An 18,044-nucleotide genomic window follows, 5' to 3' on the forward strand; every position below is an offset into this window, starting at 1 on the left:
TGCTGCCACCACCATGCTTCACCGTAGGGATGGTGCCAGGTTTCCTCCAGAAATGACACTTGGCATTCATGATAAAGAGTTCAATCTTGGTTTCATCAGACCAGAGAATCTTGTTTCTCGTGGTCTGAGAGTCTAGGTGTCTTTTGGCAAATTCCAAGCAAGCTGTCATTTGCCTTTTACTGAGGAGTGGCATCTGTCTGGCCACTCTACCATAAATGCCTGTTTGGTGCAGAGTGCTACAGAGATGGTTGTCCTTCTGGTACCCTTCCCCATATCTGTGCCTTGACACAATCCTGTCTCGGAGCTCTACGGACAATTCCGTCGACCTCATAGCTTGCTTTTTGCTCTGACAACTGTGGGACCTTAAATAGACAGGTGTATGCCTTTCCAAATCATGTTCAATCATTTGAATTTACCACCAGTGGACTCCAATCAAGTTGTAGAAACAACTCAAGGATAATCCATGGAAACATGATGCACCTGAGCTCAATTTTGAGTCTCAACGCAAAGGGTCTGAATACTTAAATAAGGTTTCTGTTTTTTAAGTTGAATAAATTTGCAAAAATGTATAAAACCCTTTTTTTCTCACTTTGTCATTATGGGGTAGTGTGTGTAGATTTGAGGAAAAAATATTGAATACATTTTAGAATACGGCTATAACATATCAAAATGTGGGGAGAAAAATCAAGAATTCTGAATACTTTCCAAAGGTACTATAAAAGTATACGGAATTTGAAATTATTCATACTTTTACATTACATTTGGAAAGTATTCAGACCTCTTGATTTAAGCAAACCAGAACGCACCATTTTCTAGTTATTAAATTTACGGATAGCCAGGGGCACGCTCCAACACTCAGACATTTACAAATTAAGAATGTTTTTGGTGTGTCCGCCAGATCAGAGGCAGTTGGGATGACCAGGGATGTTCTTCTGTCCTGCTAAGCATTCAGAATGTAACAAGTACTTTTGGGTGTCAGAGAAACTGTATGGAGTAAGAAAGTACATTATTAGCAGAGAGAACAATCTAGGATTAGGGTGGCTGGAGTCTGACAATTTGTAGGGCCTTCCTCTGACACCGCCTAGTTCTGGATGGCAGGAAGCTTGGCCCCAGTGATGCACTGGGCTGTACACACTACCCTCTGTAGTGCCTTGGGGTCGGAGGCCGAGTAGCTGCCGTTTTCACTTTAAAGTATTTTTTACTTAAGTACTTTACACCACTGGCTGCGTCATAAGGTAGATTGACAAAGATACTAAACAGAGGAAGCCAAGGCATATCTAGCTGTATTATAAAAAACTGTGACAAGGTTGAAAACCAATGAATAAACACTGCACCTGTTGTTTACACCTTCAATAAGTATTCAGAAACTAACCCTGAAGGTGAGGGCTTCCTTGCTCTCAGGTTGCCTCCAGATGATGACACAAAAAGGCACAGACCAAGGCTAGGAGAATCTGAACACATATTCATCACATGAACCAAATTAAGAGCGACTGAACAAATAAAAGTTATTTGAAAATGGCCTGTGGCATCTATAGGAGTTTATTCTGGTTATTCTAGTGTCAAAATTGACTACGAAGTGTAAATAGGATAACTTGAGTCAAAGTCAGTCCCTTTCAAAACGTAATTTGCAAGATTATGAAATAAGGGTATGTAACAGAAGGAAGGGTACGTACATTTTCCTTGGGTTATTTCAATCCTGCCCACATCTGGCAGCACCCAAGTAATCATTCATTTGAAGCACTGACCATGGTACATTTGGTTTCACTTTTGATATCTCAATGGGGCTATTTAGGGACCATCAATAAATGTAAAAAAATAAATAATAAATGTACATGGTTTCCCATCCCTTCAAGGCACATTGAAACTCTTCTGGCAGTTACCTGTACATACAACATTCAAAAGTTGTGGATCTGTAGATGAGGGCAATTTGTTCTATGGATGTATTCCCTCCCCCGCTTGATAGGATTATGAATTTTCTAAAACAATTCCATTTATTCTTGAGAATCAAAAAGGCATAGAATTGATAGTTAACCATTTTATTTAGAAAAGAACAATGAAAATACAGCTCATTTATACAGGCAATTACACAAAAGTATGTGGACACCCCTTCACAAATAGTGTCTGTCTATTATAGCCACTCCCGTTGCTGACAGGCGTATAGCATCAAGCACACAGCCATGCAATCTCTATAGACAAAAGATTGGCCTAACTGAAGAGCTCAGTGACTTTCAACGTGGCACCTTCATAGGATGCCACCTGTCCAACAAGTCAGTTTGTCAAATTTCTGCCCATAGAGCTGCCCCGGTCAACTGTAAGTGTTGTTATTGTGAAGTGGAAACATCTACAGGAACGCCTCAGCCATGAAGTGGTAGGCAACAAAAGCTTACAGAACGGGAACGGTGAGTGCTGAAGCCTGTAAAAATAGTCTGTTCTCGATTGCACTCACTACAGGGTTACAAACTGCCTCTGAAAGCAGCATCAGCACAATAACTGTCAGGAGCATCATGAAATAGATTTCCATTGCCGAGCAGCCGCACACAAGCCTAAGATCACCACGCGCAATGCCAAGCGTCAGCTGGAGCGGTGTAAAGCTCACCACCATTGGACCCGAGAGCAGTAGAAAAGCGTTCTCTGGAGTGATGAATCACCTGTTACCATCTGGCAGTCCGACAAACAAATCTGGATGCCAGGAGAAGGCTACATGCCTGAATGCATAGCGCCAACTGTAAAGTTTGGTGGAGGAGGAATAATGGCCGGGGGCATTTTTTCTGGTTTGGGCTAGGCCACTTAGTTTCAGCGAAGGGAAATCTTAATGCTACAGAATACAATGACACTCTAGACGGTTCTGTGCTTCCAACTGTGGCAACAGTTTGGGGAAGGCCCTTTCCTGTTTCAGCATGACAATGCACCCGTGCACAAAGCGAGTTCCATACAGAAATGGTTTGTCGAGATCGGTGTGGAAGAACTTGACTGGCTTGCAAAGAGGCCTGCCCTAAACCCCATCGAACATCTTTGGGATGAATTGGAACGCCAACTGCGAGCAAGGCCTAATTGCCAAACATCAGTGCCTGATCTCACTAATGCTCATGGCTGAATAGAAGCAAATCCCCACAGCTATGTTCTAACATCTGGTGGAAACCCTTCCCAGAAGAGTAGAGGCTGTTATATCAGCAAAGGAGGGGGGGGGAGAGAGAGAAACACCAACTCCATATTAATGCCCATGTTTGTGGACTGAGATGATTGACGAACAGGTGTCCACATACTTTTGGTCATGCAGTGTATTTACAGTATATATATTTACCAGCCAGTGGGATCTTTGAGGTGGTAGGCATTTTTAGGAAACGGTTTCTTTTGGAGATGTCTAACAAACCCTCAAGAAACGATGTTAAAAGTAATGCCAAGAAGCACAACTATAAAACATATCCATTTGTATAATATACAGCATATTCTACTTATAAAAATACAGCTCTACACACTGTACATCTACAGTTATTATCTACAGTTATTACTGTACTACAATACCATATCTATCAATTATCCTCGCCATCTCCAGGGTCTTTGGAGATGAGCAAATAAAGTTCAAATTTAGAGACCAGTTTTTGCTGGTCATACTCATGTTCTTGAACCAGTGTCTCCAAAGCAAAATGTCATTTGGTCAAGCAGCACCACAACTAGTGACTTAACAAATAGATTCACGAGTAGACCTGTCAATTATTTGGTGAAGCAAGTTTTGCTATATACAGTAACACATTAAAAGCAAGGGGGTAATCAAGAGTACACGTAAAGAACACAAAACATCTATAAAAAGCACATTACTCGATTAAAGTCAGTTGAAGGGCAGAGCAGGAAAATATGACTAAAATGATGCAAACTCGACAGCCAAGCTGCCAAGAGCAAGTTTCAATGGAAACTAAAAATGTTTGTGAAAATAGGTTCACAAGAAGCTACAACTAAAGTAATATTAGTGGTAATAGCTGACCAGGACTAAAATCACTGCCTTTAAAAAAAAGACTCAATACAGCGCATTGTCGAGATCACGCAGGTAATTTCTTTGTTTGACAGTTAAATCTACGTCTGTAGACAGCTCAAGCAATCGAGGCAGAGATCTCAAACTCAAGTATTTACATATAAAAAGGGTAGCTCAAATTTGTAAATCAAAACTCCAGAGAAATAGAAATGCATATAAAAGGGGTTTACAAGAGTACAGAACAGCCCCAATGATGATACCGAAATTAAAGATTATTCAGCAGACAGTGCAGAGGTGCTGGGATGCGTTATCACCCTCAAAAGGTTGATTTTACCTCAGTCAATTCTTTGGATGGACCTCAGAGGCAAGTAACACAGGGACTTACATCACCATGAAAATGATAACATACATCATTACTTTGACTATTTTTACCATACGTTCGAAGACAAAATGTACGACAGAAAGAATCACCGGCAACAGATTGTTCATAAACGCCTTTAACATTATAGGATATGTAGTTTGAGGTCTCCATGGTGATATTTCCATCTCATGCAGCTTACTGAAGAAGCTGACACCAACAACAAAAATTCTTGTTTCTGCAACTAGGTGCACAAGGTACTACTGTCAAATCGGTTGCTCTTTGGCAGGTGGAGGACAGCTCGTCTACGACAGTCATCCCAAAAACAAAACGCCCACGTCGGGCCTCGGCACTGTTAACAAGTCTACGGAGGCCCTGACCAAGACTGTAAACCCCACAGACACACTGGTACCCAGTAATACATATGGCCCCAACCAACAGATCCTGTACAGCATATTGCTGCTGGAGGCCCCGGGGGGGCTAACAATTGGAGGCACGGCCACCAACTAGCAAGAGACTAACGGTTAATAAATAAAAAATAAAAAAAATCACTAGTAATGTTAATAGCAACTTTAAGTGTTGAAAGTATTACTCATCAACTGTCCAATAAAGTGTAAGACAGATCTCCCAAAAATGAAAGGTAACCAATCTAGAGACACACATTGCAGTGTCAGTTGAATTGTCTGCCTTCCCTTCAGTGGTATAACGTGTGGGGTTTCCTCCAGCCCCTAGCCGTTCAGGGGTTCATCCCCTCCGCCTCACTCTCGTCTCTCCCCAGGTAGATGGGCTTCTTCTTGGTCTGGAGGGCAGGCTCGTATTTCCGGGGGGTGCTGTTGACTGCCTCGCTGCTGTGCCAGATCCCGTAGCAGAAGTAGATTGCAAATCCTGAGGGAAGGAGAAAGAGAGGAATGAAGTAGACTGAATTAAAGAGGGAATGTTTAAAATGGTGAATCTGCCACGTCGGTTTGTGATATTACAAAGTTACTGCAAACAAACAGCAGCCCCCCCCATCCACCCCGGCATCATTGCACGTGCGATAGAACAGCAGAATATGTACTGCAATTACATTGACCATGGGGCAGACGGTTTCCACTACAGCGGATTCCATGATTAACATGTGATTCGATTGTGAATTTAGAAACATTACATTACAGAGTAGGAAATCTAACTTACCAATGCCCATCCAAACAGCAAAGCGACACCACGTAGCCAGGTCCAGCTGCATCATGAGGTAGATGTTGACAAAGACACTGAACAGAGGCAGCCAAGGCAACAAGGGCACCTGGGGGGGGGGTGGAACATGTGAGTTGTTTTACTGCGTACAAGTTGTATTATGAATTGGTTATAAGGTGTGAACAAACACTGAAGTATCCAGAAACTAACCTTGAAGGTGAGAGCCTCCTTGCTCTCGGGTTGCCTCCAGATGATGACGACACAAAGGGCACAGAGCAAGGCCAGTACTACACACACCGTGACCCACACAGGCTGAACCTCGATCAACTCATCCAGCTTCCCCGCCAACACCACACACAGCACAGTGATGAGCACCGCTAGAGGACGAATGGAGAATCAAAATGTGCTTTCTCTAAAAAAGAGCCACTTTGAAAACAACCCGTGGTCAACTGCATTACAACGTCATAAGTGAGAGAGAAAGAGAAGAGGCGTCACTCACAGATAATGGCCGTGGTGGCATAGACGATGTTCCCAGAGATCTTAGTGGGTAGATTCCCGCTGGGGAAGAGGAGGCGGCGGGGGGTGAACTTCTCCCGGAGGGGTCGGTCCTCCAGATCCAGGCCGTCCTCGTCACCGCTGTCTCGCCCGGACACGGCCACCTTCTCCCCTCCCACCAGCTCCACCAGCTTCTCACTCTGACTGGACGAGCTCAGGGTGCCCGGCTGGTACCTGGACACACGGACAGGAGGGAAGAGCAGGTCAGTTTCCTGGACCATGAGAAGTAATCTTACTGAGAATGTCAAACACCATTAGCAAATCACATAATTGGAGACAAATCATAATTTCAATACCAAAAAATGCGGTGTTAGGCATTATAGTATATTTAAAAGAAAAAGCGGTACAAGTCGTTACCCACCTGAGGATGAGCACACAGATGGCCACTAGTGAGTAGGCCAGCAGTGTCCCTATGGACATGAGGTCAACCAGGGCAGCCAGGTCAAAGAGGAAGGCCATCAGAGCTACAGTGAGAGGGGACAATGAGCATTACCATCATACATACTATAGAAAACACAATCCACATCCCCTCAGTTGGTTATTTACTCTAGTTATTCCGGCATTCAAAAACAATGAAAAGAAAAAAAAAAAACACTTAAAAAGCATTCCACTGATCAAAGGGTCTATTTCGACAGGCTTCCCTCCTGCTGCACATTCATAGTTTCATACAAAAACATAACAGCAGGAGTTGACTACAGTGGAACCCAGAGGTAGTAGAGCAGAACCAGATGAATGAACCGAGGGTGGGGGGCTGAACTCACATGCCACACAGCCAGAGACGATGGTGGCCATCAGGGGCGTCTTGGTACGCGCGTTCATGCGGGACAGGCCACGGAACAGGAGCCCATCCTCTGCCATGGCGTAGATAACCCTCGGCATGGGGAACATGGACCCAAGCAGGCTAGGAGGACAACAAAACCAACATTATATACACACACGTAACAAAGGGAGTGCATTTGATAGCTTGACAAGAACACCAAGTACTGAGGAGTGTAGAAGACAAGGGAGCTACAGAACAGTAGCCATAGTGCGGTCTATCGGCCTAACTGACCTGGTGGAGAGAGCACAGAGGGAGCCCACAGCCACGATGTAGTGAGCGGCAGGCCAGCCTACGTGGATGAAGGCCTTTGGCAGGGGGCTCTTTGTGTCCAGCAGGTAGTAGGGCATCATGAGTGTGAGGGCCGCAGAGACCCCGAAGTAGGCGAAGAAACAGATGAGCAGAGAGGCCACGATGCCCACAGGGATGGAGCGAGTTGGGTTCTTAGCCTCTTCGCCTGGGGGGGGGGGGGGGCAAGGCACAACATTTATTTGTCTGGAACTATGAGAGAGTAACAACCAACTATACATTCCAACTATTTAGCGGAAATTGGCCACCATATTAAAAAAAAGCTACATTTTGATTAAGTGGCATGTAAGTGAGCGCTCAATCTACTGAGAACAAACGACATGGTCCTATCTAATGTTTAGCTTTGGAGCACAGTAAATAACTCACTTGTAGTGGCGATGCAGTCAAACCCCACAAAGGCATAGAAACACGTGGCAGCACCAGACAGAATGCCACGGAGGCCAAAAGGAGCAAAACCACCAGTGCCAAACGTCTTATCCACAACCCTGAGGGACATAGAGGCGGCAGGGAGACGAGTCAACTATATGGTTTTATTTCTGAAGCCAAATGCAGAGATTAAAACACAGCTAGACACATGAAAGCATGATTTAGTCAATGGTAGTGCCCTATAATGGAATCTCTGGCTAAATCTCAGCCGGTATTAATCTGTATTGGAGGACTCACTCTTTGGATAAGCTGGACATGTTGGTGTTACTGGCATTGTTAAAGTCCTCCAAAGTAAGGTTCCAGTTAACTGTGTCTCCCTTCACAAAGCCTGAGATGATGACGAAGCCCAGCACCACCAGGTTGACCCCTGTGAAGATCTTATTCACCAGAGCCGACTCACTCACGCCAAACGCCAGCAGCCCTGGAAGAAGCAACAGTATGGCATTAGGAGACACAAATCAAGTCGCATTAGGTACATGTACGTTACAATACATGCAAGCTTTTACAATGAGGCTATAACTTATGTGTTGCCTCCCCCAGCACTATACATTTTAGTTGACGGAAGTCCTCACCAGTTAATAAGAGCACGAGGATGAGCGCAAACAGGTCCGGGTATTCAGCCAGCACCCCCCCTGGGGCGCTCATGGCCATAGACGACCTGAAGAAGTCTGATATCCTCTGCTCCACCAGGCTATCGAAATTAGAGCTCCAGGCTCGGGCCACACTGGCTGTACCTAAAAAGGACCATGGAGAAGAAGAAGTTAACGTCATGGAAACCGTCGACCAAACTCAAGAGGATAAGGCAGACTAGAGACTAACCACAGTGAACATTGTGGCTCAACGCAAAAGCATTTGAAAACGGAAGCAATTTCCAATCTACAAACTCACCGAGGACATAGGAGAGGATGAGATTCCACCCCGTGATAAAAGCCCAGATCTCGCCAACCGTCACGTAGCTGTACAGGTACGCCGAACCAGTCTTGGGTACGCGGGCGCCAAACTCGGCGTAACAGAGTCCGGCCAGCATGGAGGAGAGCGCAGCGATGAGGAAGCAGAGCACGATGGCAGGACCAGCCTTCTCCCTGGCTACCTCACCAGCTAGGACGTACACCCCTGCCCCTAGCGTAGAGCCCACCCCCAGGGCCACCAGGTCCAGCGTGGAGAGGCAGCGGGCGAATCGGCTTCCCTCATCGGAGCAGTCCAGTACCCTGCGTCGCAACAAGATCCGGCCAAAGGAGGCCATCTTGTCTACCATGGTCGCGTCTGCGGAGGGAGCAGCAAAGCTGAAGGGGTTGACTGAGCAGAGCGGCGAAGAGTTAAGACGGAACAGGAGAGATCCTATGATCAAACAGAAAGGAAGCAGATTAGGCTACAGTTTAAGCTAGCTGTTGTTGCTTTACTTTATTTCGAGCAGATCCCTTGTTTGCAAACCAACCGTCTCTGGGATACCGAACTGACTGATTAGCTCTCATGTGCGTATTTAGTCAAGTTGATACGTTACATTTCTGTATGGTGCCACACTCGTATTGGTTCCTCCTACTCGGGTAATTCCAGTAATGTTTTAATTCCCCTCCTGCAGGTTTCCAGACAAGCAAACCACATTCTTCTAAGGAACAGCATGCTGCTATTATGAGTCTTCCCAGAATTACATTTCTCCACCTTCAATAGTGCTTTGTAAAAAATGTTTCTAAACATGACCTGACCGGTAGAGAGCTTCGATAAGCAGACACGATAGTGAACACCAATCTCGCTGTGCCTCGCTATTCACTAATAACCTTACTGGAGGACTACAATTTTAAAAGACATGGGCAATTCCCAATGACTCAGATTCTTCACTTTAAAAACGTATGCCAAACCAAAAGTTGAACAACTTTTACAAACTTTGGTAACAGAATTACAGTAAAATCTCCCTCAGTTGTATTCTGCTAGCAAATTTTATAACTGCAGTTCTTCTTATAAAATGTGCTTGTGTAAAATGCGTGTACTTTTATAAAAAAAAATATTTATTTTTACAAAGTAGTCCTTGTCCATGGAGCGCGATGATTTGTTCAACTTTGAAATCAAAATGGTGGTTTGGCATACATTTCAAAGTGAACAATCTGAGTCTCCGCGAAATTCCATTACCATGGAATTGCCCACATGCCGACCACCTTTAGTCATCAGAAACAATCGTTGTGTAGTCTATTACATGGTAGTACGCAATAGACTATCTTGAATAGAGGCCCATATCATGTCAAAATACAGAGTTACAGTTCAAAACCAAATGAAGTGATACAACCACTTGGCATTTAGCCTAGATAGATAATATGAAAAATCTGGTTTATCTAGGTTCACAAGGTTCATTTGCCATCCTCCAAGAGCTAGGCAGTAGATTGGCCCTAAACTAGCAGAAACACGACACAACTCAAGTGTTATAACAAGTCTTCAAATTGGTATCCCACATTCTATTACATCTAGCATGTCCCACAAAAAGAAAAAAGTGACAACAGCGCAACATTTGAAGCAAAACTTTTGCTCAGCAATCCAGTGTTAACGACAACTAAATCATAGCATTCACGTCAGCGACGTAGCGTTTTGGCATCACTAGGGGCATCGCTGACTAATCCTGATAGCACCAGTTACAACAAACCCCGGCCCCCTTCAGCTCAAGGACAGACAGCATCGCTATCTGTGCAGGTGCCAGACTGCAGGGACACTCACACACAACCACCTCATAAGCATTGGAGGCTCTGGTCACATGACCTTGTCTAACTGGCAGCAGCTGTCCACACAGCTCCATGTTGACATTAAGCACGCTGCACAGAATGTCTGGTCCCTGTCCCGACCAACCGTAAGGTCATCATGGGTACTGCTTATTCGAGATATCTGAGACACTGCCTCTTCAGCAGCACACCAAACACTCCACAAAAGGTTGGTGACTTGGAGGTGTAGCTTAGCCTCTAACACCTATAATAATAATAAACGTTTTCGGCCCATTCTATGTTGTTATCCATAGGACACTATGCACAATCACCGGAAGGTTATTGAGAAAACAATTTGCAAACACAGAACAAAAAAAGGAGGAATGTCTGTACAAAATAAACATATCCCCTGGTCTCTGAAGGTATCAGGAAATTAAAACTGTTCAAAAATAACTTTCATGTATCAGGCATTGTTGTCACTGTCACAAACTGTCTACAGGGAAAATAGTCAACGCTGGTTTGATCAGGCAGTCAGCCTGGGCTAGCGTCCGTGATTGGATCACAATGATGCAACCAACTATATTCCATCCTGCACTTGGACATGCACAATGGCCTCCTTACTGAAGTCTGCATGGGCCTGGCATATCCACCTTGTAACTTAAAACAGTGTTTTAAAAAAATCACACACAAAAAAAACACCATGGCTGTGCTCTCCAGGGATTATGATTGAACAACGGAATAGTTAGGCAAGACAAACCGCATACAGGGTCTGCTCTCCTGAAGAGTTGCATTAGCTGTTTTAGGAGGCCGGCGGGCAGGGCAGGCATCATCTCCAGCCCTGGGAAAGGTTCACTTCTGGGAGTACCCCTGCCTGCGATTAATGTGCGGCGCCTGAGAGGTTTAGTCTGTTCTGCCCACACAGTAAGCTCTGGAGGTAGGCCACCCTGCGTCACCTAGACCAACTAGGCTAATCTTTTCCTTGTGGTCTTCACGAGGGGTGGCTGGCCTCTGAAACAGCGGCGGCTTCAGACCAGGTTGTGAAGACACCAACACGCAGCTCCTCTAATTTACCACCTGGATGCTCAAAATCAGGCATGCTCATTGGAGCCTCCAGGCCAAAGGGTTTAGTGGGACTCTTTTCCTGTAATAGGTAGGCTATAGTATACAATGGGTAGGAGTACTTCAACCACTTAAAAAGCATTAAAACTAGGCCTAGTCTAATTGCCTAATACTTGGGCTGGGAATTGCTAGGGACATCACAATACGATATTATCACAATATTTAGGTGCCGATACGAAATGTATCGAGATTCGATACTGTAATTTGATTGCTATTCGATGTTCCAAATATTGCTCACCTCTGCCACAGGGGGACAAGAGAGCCATGGTATTGCTACCTAATACCATAAAGATTAGATTTAGGTGTATGTTATAAGGCCTTTAACTAGGACTTCCAGCACACAAGTAACCACCCAGCGGAAGCTTCCGCAGATACTGTATATTATTTGCCTCACTGAGCTTTTCCAAAGCACATGCTGCAACAGACTAAGAGGATTATCTTAGCTCTGAATCTCATTACAGACTGTTGCTCACTCCACACAAAGCACTTTTTTTTGACTCACTGTCTAGCCTCAACTCTGCCATCACGATACGGTATTATGATTAGCCTAGTTTGTTATCAGGGTGTCCTAAGCTTCCTAGGCTTTATGATAGCATATGAAATAAACAAAAGTTAAGACCTAGGCCCTCATCGTTAGCTAACTTATGATACTCTATAAAGTGGAAAGAGTGGATTCCGTTATTGGTTAGTGTTCCTGCTCACTGGTAGGTAGGATCACGTTTATTTTTATTCCCTCGTGGCAGTTTCCATCCAGTTATGTCAAACCTTATAAAATAATAAATCACAACAGCTATGACTGAAATAGGATGTTTTGGTACAATTTGTTCATTCAACATGGTGGGATCTTTGTCTGTACAATTAAATCATGAAAGAAATGGACGTAGAGTCACGCAATGATATGGTGTGTGGTCCTCCCAGAGCGAATTAGAAAACCATGCAGTTTATTAGGCTAGAGATTAAATAACTTATGAGGAAGTTCACAGGGTGGTGAAAGTGCATGGGGATCTTGATGCTCCTTTCCAATAAATATTGAGGGTCTGAATCTGGCGACTTGACAAGTGATGCTTGACAAATAAAAACATTCTCACTTATCCAAACTGATGATGTCATCATGTAGACTTGCCTACCCACAATGCAAGCTGGTGGCTAGAGCACATGCGCCAAGACCAGAGTAGGTACATTTGCTATTTGTCGCAACAGTTTTGTGACAAAACTATCGAGAGTTGAAAATGCAATGGAAACACATTGAACTTTAGATGTTTTTCGGGACATAAAAAATTAAGTGAAAAGGTATATTGTGTGCACTGTGACCCACTAATTTGTATCTGCAATAAGTCCATTTGGTGGGAACACAGCACTTGTTTGAGACCATTTGAATGAAAATGTTGCCAAATTGGATGGAAACCAAGCAATAGACACTGAAATACATGGATATGGACCAAATTTAGACAAATAATTACACACAATTAAGATAAGATTTATTAAAAGGCAGCTGACCTCAAAAACCTACTTCACTGCTTCAAAACGACCGATGTTACATTGATAGTCAAAAACAGTGTAAAAATTTACTACAAAGTGTAAATAGCACAATTTGTCATAAAGTCAGGATCGTAAATTGAGATTTGAGCAATTTAGGTAGTACCTCCCCAAAATGTACCCTATGCTAAGCCCCATCCCATAATTTTGAGCGACCAACCACAGCGGTCAAATCTGATAGCAACTGTTGTCTAGTCCGACACCTCAGACAAGCGCATGTTTAAAGCCAGTCAGGGCTATGGCAAGGAAGTATTCTCCCCCCAAGTTAAAAAATATATATACATTTTAAAATTGTGCGACGCAATACCTACATTTACAAATAACTCCATTCAAAAAATTAAGTAGCAGCCTGTTCGCTCTCAGCATATCCTTCTCCTTTAATTTTTCATTCCATCTTCCATTTATTAGATATCTCCTTACTTTGGCCACACATGGAGGCTCTATGACTGTAGACTATTGCCACTTTGATGACTTATGAATGGCCAACAACAAACTACACGTTCCACACCCCACTCATGAAAAGAAAGAGCAGCAGCAAAAATTATCGTGTTCAGATCTGTACAGGCCCTTCCGGACAAGTCAGTTAAAGTAATACATACCAGAGATAACAATCATATCCAATCCGACCCAGACCCTTGACATTATTTAGACGGGTGCCACTAAGTTACTCAGTTGGTGGCATGCAATAGAAAAAACATGTATCTTCTTGTAAAGTCATCCACAGTGCTTTAGTAAAGTGCAATAGACTAATGAGATGTTATTCAATAAATAAGTTATTTCACCGTCTCCTCGTGTTTTGAGTCAAAATATTTTAAAGATACACTGCGCTGAAATCACGCCACCATTTACTGGTTCCTAAAAAGTGCGTTCTTGCACCTCTCAGTCCTGGAGTGTGGGACAGAGAACGTGAGTGATACGGGTGGTTCTGCCTGTCACTTGTCCTCGACAGGCTTTCAAAACAGTATGCAAAGTCCAGGCACCACTGCTATAATCTTCAAAAATGTTCACTGTAACAAGCATATCAATTAATGGGTGCACTGTATAACATAACCAGATTTGAAAATGCCTCAAAATGACAGCTTTACTCCAGCCCTGCATTTTATGTTCAACTAATGATTGCTGACTTCATTTGACAAACTGGCTCACCATGCAATTTGTGGGTACAATTACCATGTATTAAACATTAAGCAGACAAGGAAATTATTTTAACACCTACACATGGTGTTTCTTGCCCCTTTTATGATGCTTTTTCAGATGTTCATTGGGGGAGTGGATACTTTAATAGGCTGGTGCACAGTGCCCTTTCAGCATTCTCATCTCAGTGGGCGAGGTCACCCTTGGAGCGATGTGATGGGCGGCACACTTCATGCATCACAGACAGTCAATGGTTGTCTAGCTGTTTGATGCTATGGTGCAATCCGTTTTCTAGTCAAAAGAAGACTACTGCTATGAGTGAACTTCAAGCCACTGGAACAGAGCCAACAGGATCCCTTCCTTCTTCCTCAATGTCCAATGCCTCTGCCATGACCAGTCTACACAGAGCTTGGGGCAAATTTGCCCCTGAACATTTCAGAAAATGTCCCAGCAAATTTGTATTTCCATCCATCAGCTTAGAATACTAGGGTAACCAAATAAATGCCTTCAATCCCCCTTACAATAAAACAAAAATGTTCCTCTGCATGACGACCAACCTGCACATGAAACAATTACTAAGTAAAGCGGTACAGTTCCTTAAGAGTACATATTGGGCTGGCGATCCATGAACAACCGTCTGACATGAGACTGAGGGCGAACAACTTTCAACACACAGACCAGGGAGTACTGAGGGTGAATGTGACGTGTAACACATTGCTAGTTGTGGCTAGTTAACAGCAGCAACTATAAATTCCTGCTAGCTAGCGAACTCAAGCTGATGCAATAGCTGATGCAACATGTTAAAAAAATAATGCGGTTAGCTGCAGTAGTCAAGCCAAGGACCCATCTATTGTCTAACTGGACTGGTATATTATGAACGTTGTTTGTGATTAGTTAAACCAGTTGCTTTCCCACTGTTAAGATAAAGTTTACAGGTTGCACACATGCATGTCTACAGTTCGCTGATGTGTACATTTCTACCTGACGATAGTTATAGCTAGATAACATTATCTAACTAACGTTAGCTAGCAAAGTAAATTGAACTAGTTGACCGAGGACTTTGTTTGATAGCTAGCAAGTAAAACAATTAATGATGGCACGCGGCAGTTTTCACACCCGACAAGAAATCCACGTTGCTGCAACGAACTAGTTTACACAGCACATCTTCGATTATAACGTTACCTAGCTACCGTTAATAGCCAATATGCTAAATGAACGTTCCCCGCTAAAAACAACCGCCTCGCGAGCAATGGTATTGGTAACTAACGTTTGTTGGAAAACCTTAGGGACCCATCTAACTATTTATTTCAAAATGAACAGCCTAATGACTATTCTAACCCCTAAAATACGTAACCAGTAATGTACGGTTTTAAAAGTGAATATCGTTATAATAGTTTGCTAAAGTTAAGCGTTTCTGACAACACACGAGGGTATGATTGCGTCAGAATGAGCGCGAGTAAAATACTACGGAGTCTCTACACATGGACCACCACATCGAAGCGTAAGCACATACTTTTCAGTACAATTAAAAAAAAATGTGTAGTGTTTGTTACTTTACCTTTGGGTTTACTTTGGAAGGCTCGACAACACGACCAAATACAGTTGACTTCACGTTCGCTGATGAAACAACCCGCGTTCCTTAGTTAATGTGTGTCGGTTTTTTTGGTTAACAGGGCGGACACAGTGACGTAGATATTCGTAGTATAAACAACCCTCGCCTTTGTCGAGTGGCGCAAACCATTCATGTATTCCAGGGTGCATCTCCAATGTACTACAGTGGCTTCCTCGATTCGCCTCCCCGCCACAAATTGCACTGATCTTAAAACATACGAGGCGAAACGCCATTACGCTTTAATTTCTCGACTCCTTTCGCGACGGTTCAAATGAAGGAAATGCAACAGGGAGAGGAAGCTTTTTTGAAAATGATTGAGATAGACCCACACTTTGATCTTTACATTGTTTTTTAAAAGCAAAATTCAGAGAAATTCTACTACAAATCCAGGAGAGGTGTGCAGCCATTATGCCCTTTCAAGCCCGTTGTGCGTGTGAGTGCATGTCATTCCCTTTTCAAGATCTTTCACTCCAGCAACTGAGCTAGCTCCAAGGGCTTTTCACTATATCCGCTGTTGCTTTGTCAACCGGATTAATAGAAGGGGGGGAAATTGTTCTTCTTCATCTCTGCACTCAATGCCCTTGTCTGGAGTGTTAGATGTGCAATGACCATGTTTAATGAGGCTATACTGATGGTATGACATATGCCCTTCCCAATCCTGAAATCTCACTGGCATGCAAACTCCACAACAGGAGAGGTATATTACTCCCACCAATCAGACCATGATAGGAAAGAAGAAAACACACTGTAATATTTTGAGTTGAAAGGGCAACTCTAATACTTTTCAAACTCATTTTCATTATCTCCCCATCACAATATCAGTGTCTACCAGTGGTGTAAAGAACCTTAGTAAAAATATTTGAAAGTACTACTTAAGTAGTTTTTTGGGGTATCTGTACTTTACTATTTCTATTTTTTTACTATTTTTAATTAACTACATTCCTAAAGAAAATGTTTCCACCAAACGGACTTCACTGCATTATGATGTAGTTCACACAAAATTTATTTTTTTGCTCATGTTCCAAATAATAATCTAAAGATCAATGTGCTTCAATCACATTTTTAACTCCACGGATAGTTTTGTCACGAAAACTGTTGCGTTAAAAATAGCAAACGTACCTACTATGGTCTTGACATTTGCGCTCTAGCCAAACAGTGCAGGTAGACTAATCTACATGATGAGATTATTATGGGTAGACTAAAAACGAGAATATTTTTATTTATCAAAGGTCAGTCAAGCATCAATAGATATGTATTGGAAAGGAGCATCAAGATTAACGTGCACTTTCACCACCCTGTGAAGTTCAAGTTATTTTATCTGTAGCCTGATAAACTGCATCTTTTCCCGAGTCACGTGACTCCAAGTTTACTTCGATATGGTTATTATAGAAATATTTGCACATAAAAAGGTGCTTCCACTGCCATTTCTCGCATAATTAATTTTACCGACCCAAAAAGATCCCATCATGTCGAACTAACAAATTATCTGTCTGCATTTAAAAAAAATAACAAAACGTCCTGTTTCAATCACAGATATATTTTCAGTTTTCGCTATGATTTTACTGGCATAAAAACTGGATGGAAACATGGTTACAGAGAAGCAGTAATTAGGATCTTCTGTCTTGCTTTTTTCATATTATGTAGACACGGGTATTATGTTTGAGATAATGAATATGAGGTTGAAAAGTGGCGGAATTGCCCTTTAACTTTGGGTAATACCCAACCTATTGTCCTTGCTCAGTGACATCTGCCTCCCTTCAGGCCAGCATGGAGTTGCTCTTTCAATTAACTTCCACTTTATCAAGCTAACAAAACTGCATGTCTCTCTAAATAAAACAAGCGTCACCGCTGAAAACCAGGCTACAGCCTTACATTCTGGGATTGTATCTGCATCTGCGCCATTAACATAACACTGCTAATCTCACTGCTGTCCCATACAGCTCATCCATTCTGTCTGCTTTCATTGAACAGGACAAGGCCTGGAGATCAAAGACAGCCTTGTGGGTTTTTGCCTTCAGTAGATATTCTGAGTCAGTCTCGATTGGCATCAAATGTGCACTCTAGTTTTCGTCATAGGTTCTGCAAAAGCTAAACTTTACTTCACAACCAGATGACCACACATACATTATCATTTTTGTGTAGCACTATAGTCCAAGACATTTGACATGGGGACATGAATGCATGTTCAAATGAAAAAGTGTGTTGTGTTTGTAACCCTAGCATTCCCAGGGCCAGGGCTTGACATTAAGGGTTGTCCTATTGCCTGGGGCAAGTGAACTGAAGTCAAGTTAAACCTGCTCCAAGGTTTCCCCATTGGGCAGGTGATTTAAAAAGAATAATGGAAACAACCAAACTGC

General features: G+C 43.0%; 1 protein-coding gene across 3 annotated transcripts; it reads right to left on the minus strand.

Moving 5' to 3' along the window:
• Positions 1-2,020: 2,020 nt before the first annotated feature.
• Positions 2,021-15,764, minus strand: LOC135550274 (cationic amino acid transporter 3-like). Of its 3 annotated transcripts, none has more exons than XM_064980934.1 (12): positions 15,634-15,764; positions 8,494-8,868; positions 8,178-8,339; positions 7,843-8,026; positions 7,546-7,664; positions 7,105-7,327; positions 6,815-6,954; positions 6,415-6,517; positions 5,998-6,227; positions 5,709-5,875; positions 5,499-5,607; positions 2,021-5,210 (listed from the first exon to the last, which is right to left on the minus strand). In XM_064980934.1, exons 2-12 carry the CDS (start codon positions 8,858-8,860, stop codon positions 5,062-5,064), a joined length of 1,953 nt encoding a protein of 650 aa, XP_064837006.1. In that variant the 5' UTR covers positions 8,861-8,868; positions 15,634-15,764; the 3' UTR covers positions 2,021-5,061. The 3 variants fall into 3 exon arrangements, with proteins under 3 accessions (XP_064837006.1, XP_064837005.1, XP_064837004.1); XM_064980933.1 differs by having other exon boundaries at positions 8,494-8,901; XM_064980932.1 differs by having other exon boundaries at positions 8,494-8,943.
• Positions 15,765-18,044: the final 2,280 nt, after the last annotated feature.

Source organism: Oncorhynchus masou, chromosome 12 (assembly GCF_036934945.1).
Source record: "Oncorhynchus masou masou isolate Uvic2021 chromosome 12, UVic_Omas_1.1, whole genome shotgun sequence".
Lineage (NCBI taxonomy): Eukaryota > Metazoa > Chordata > Actinopteri > Salmoniformes > Salmonidae > Oncorhynchus > Oncorhynchus masou.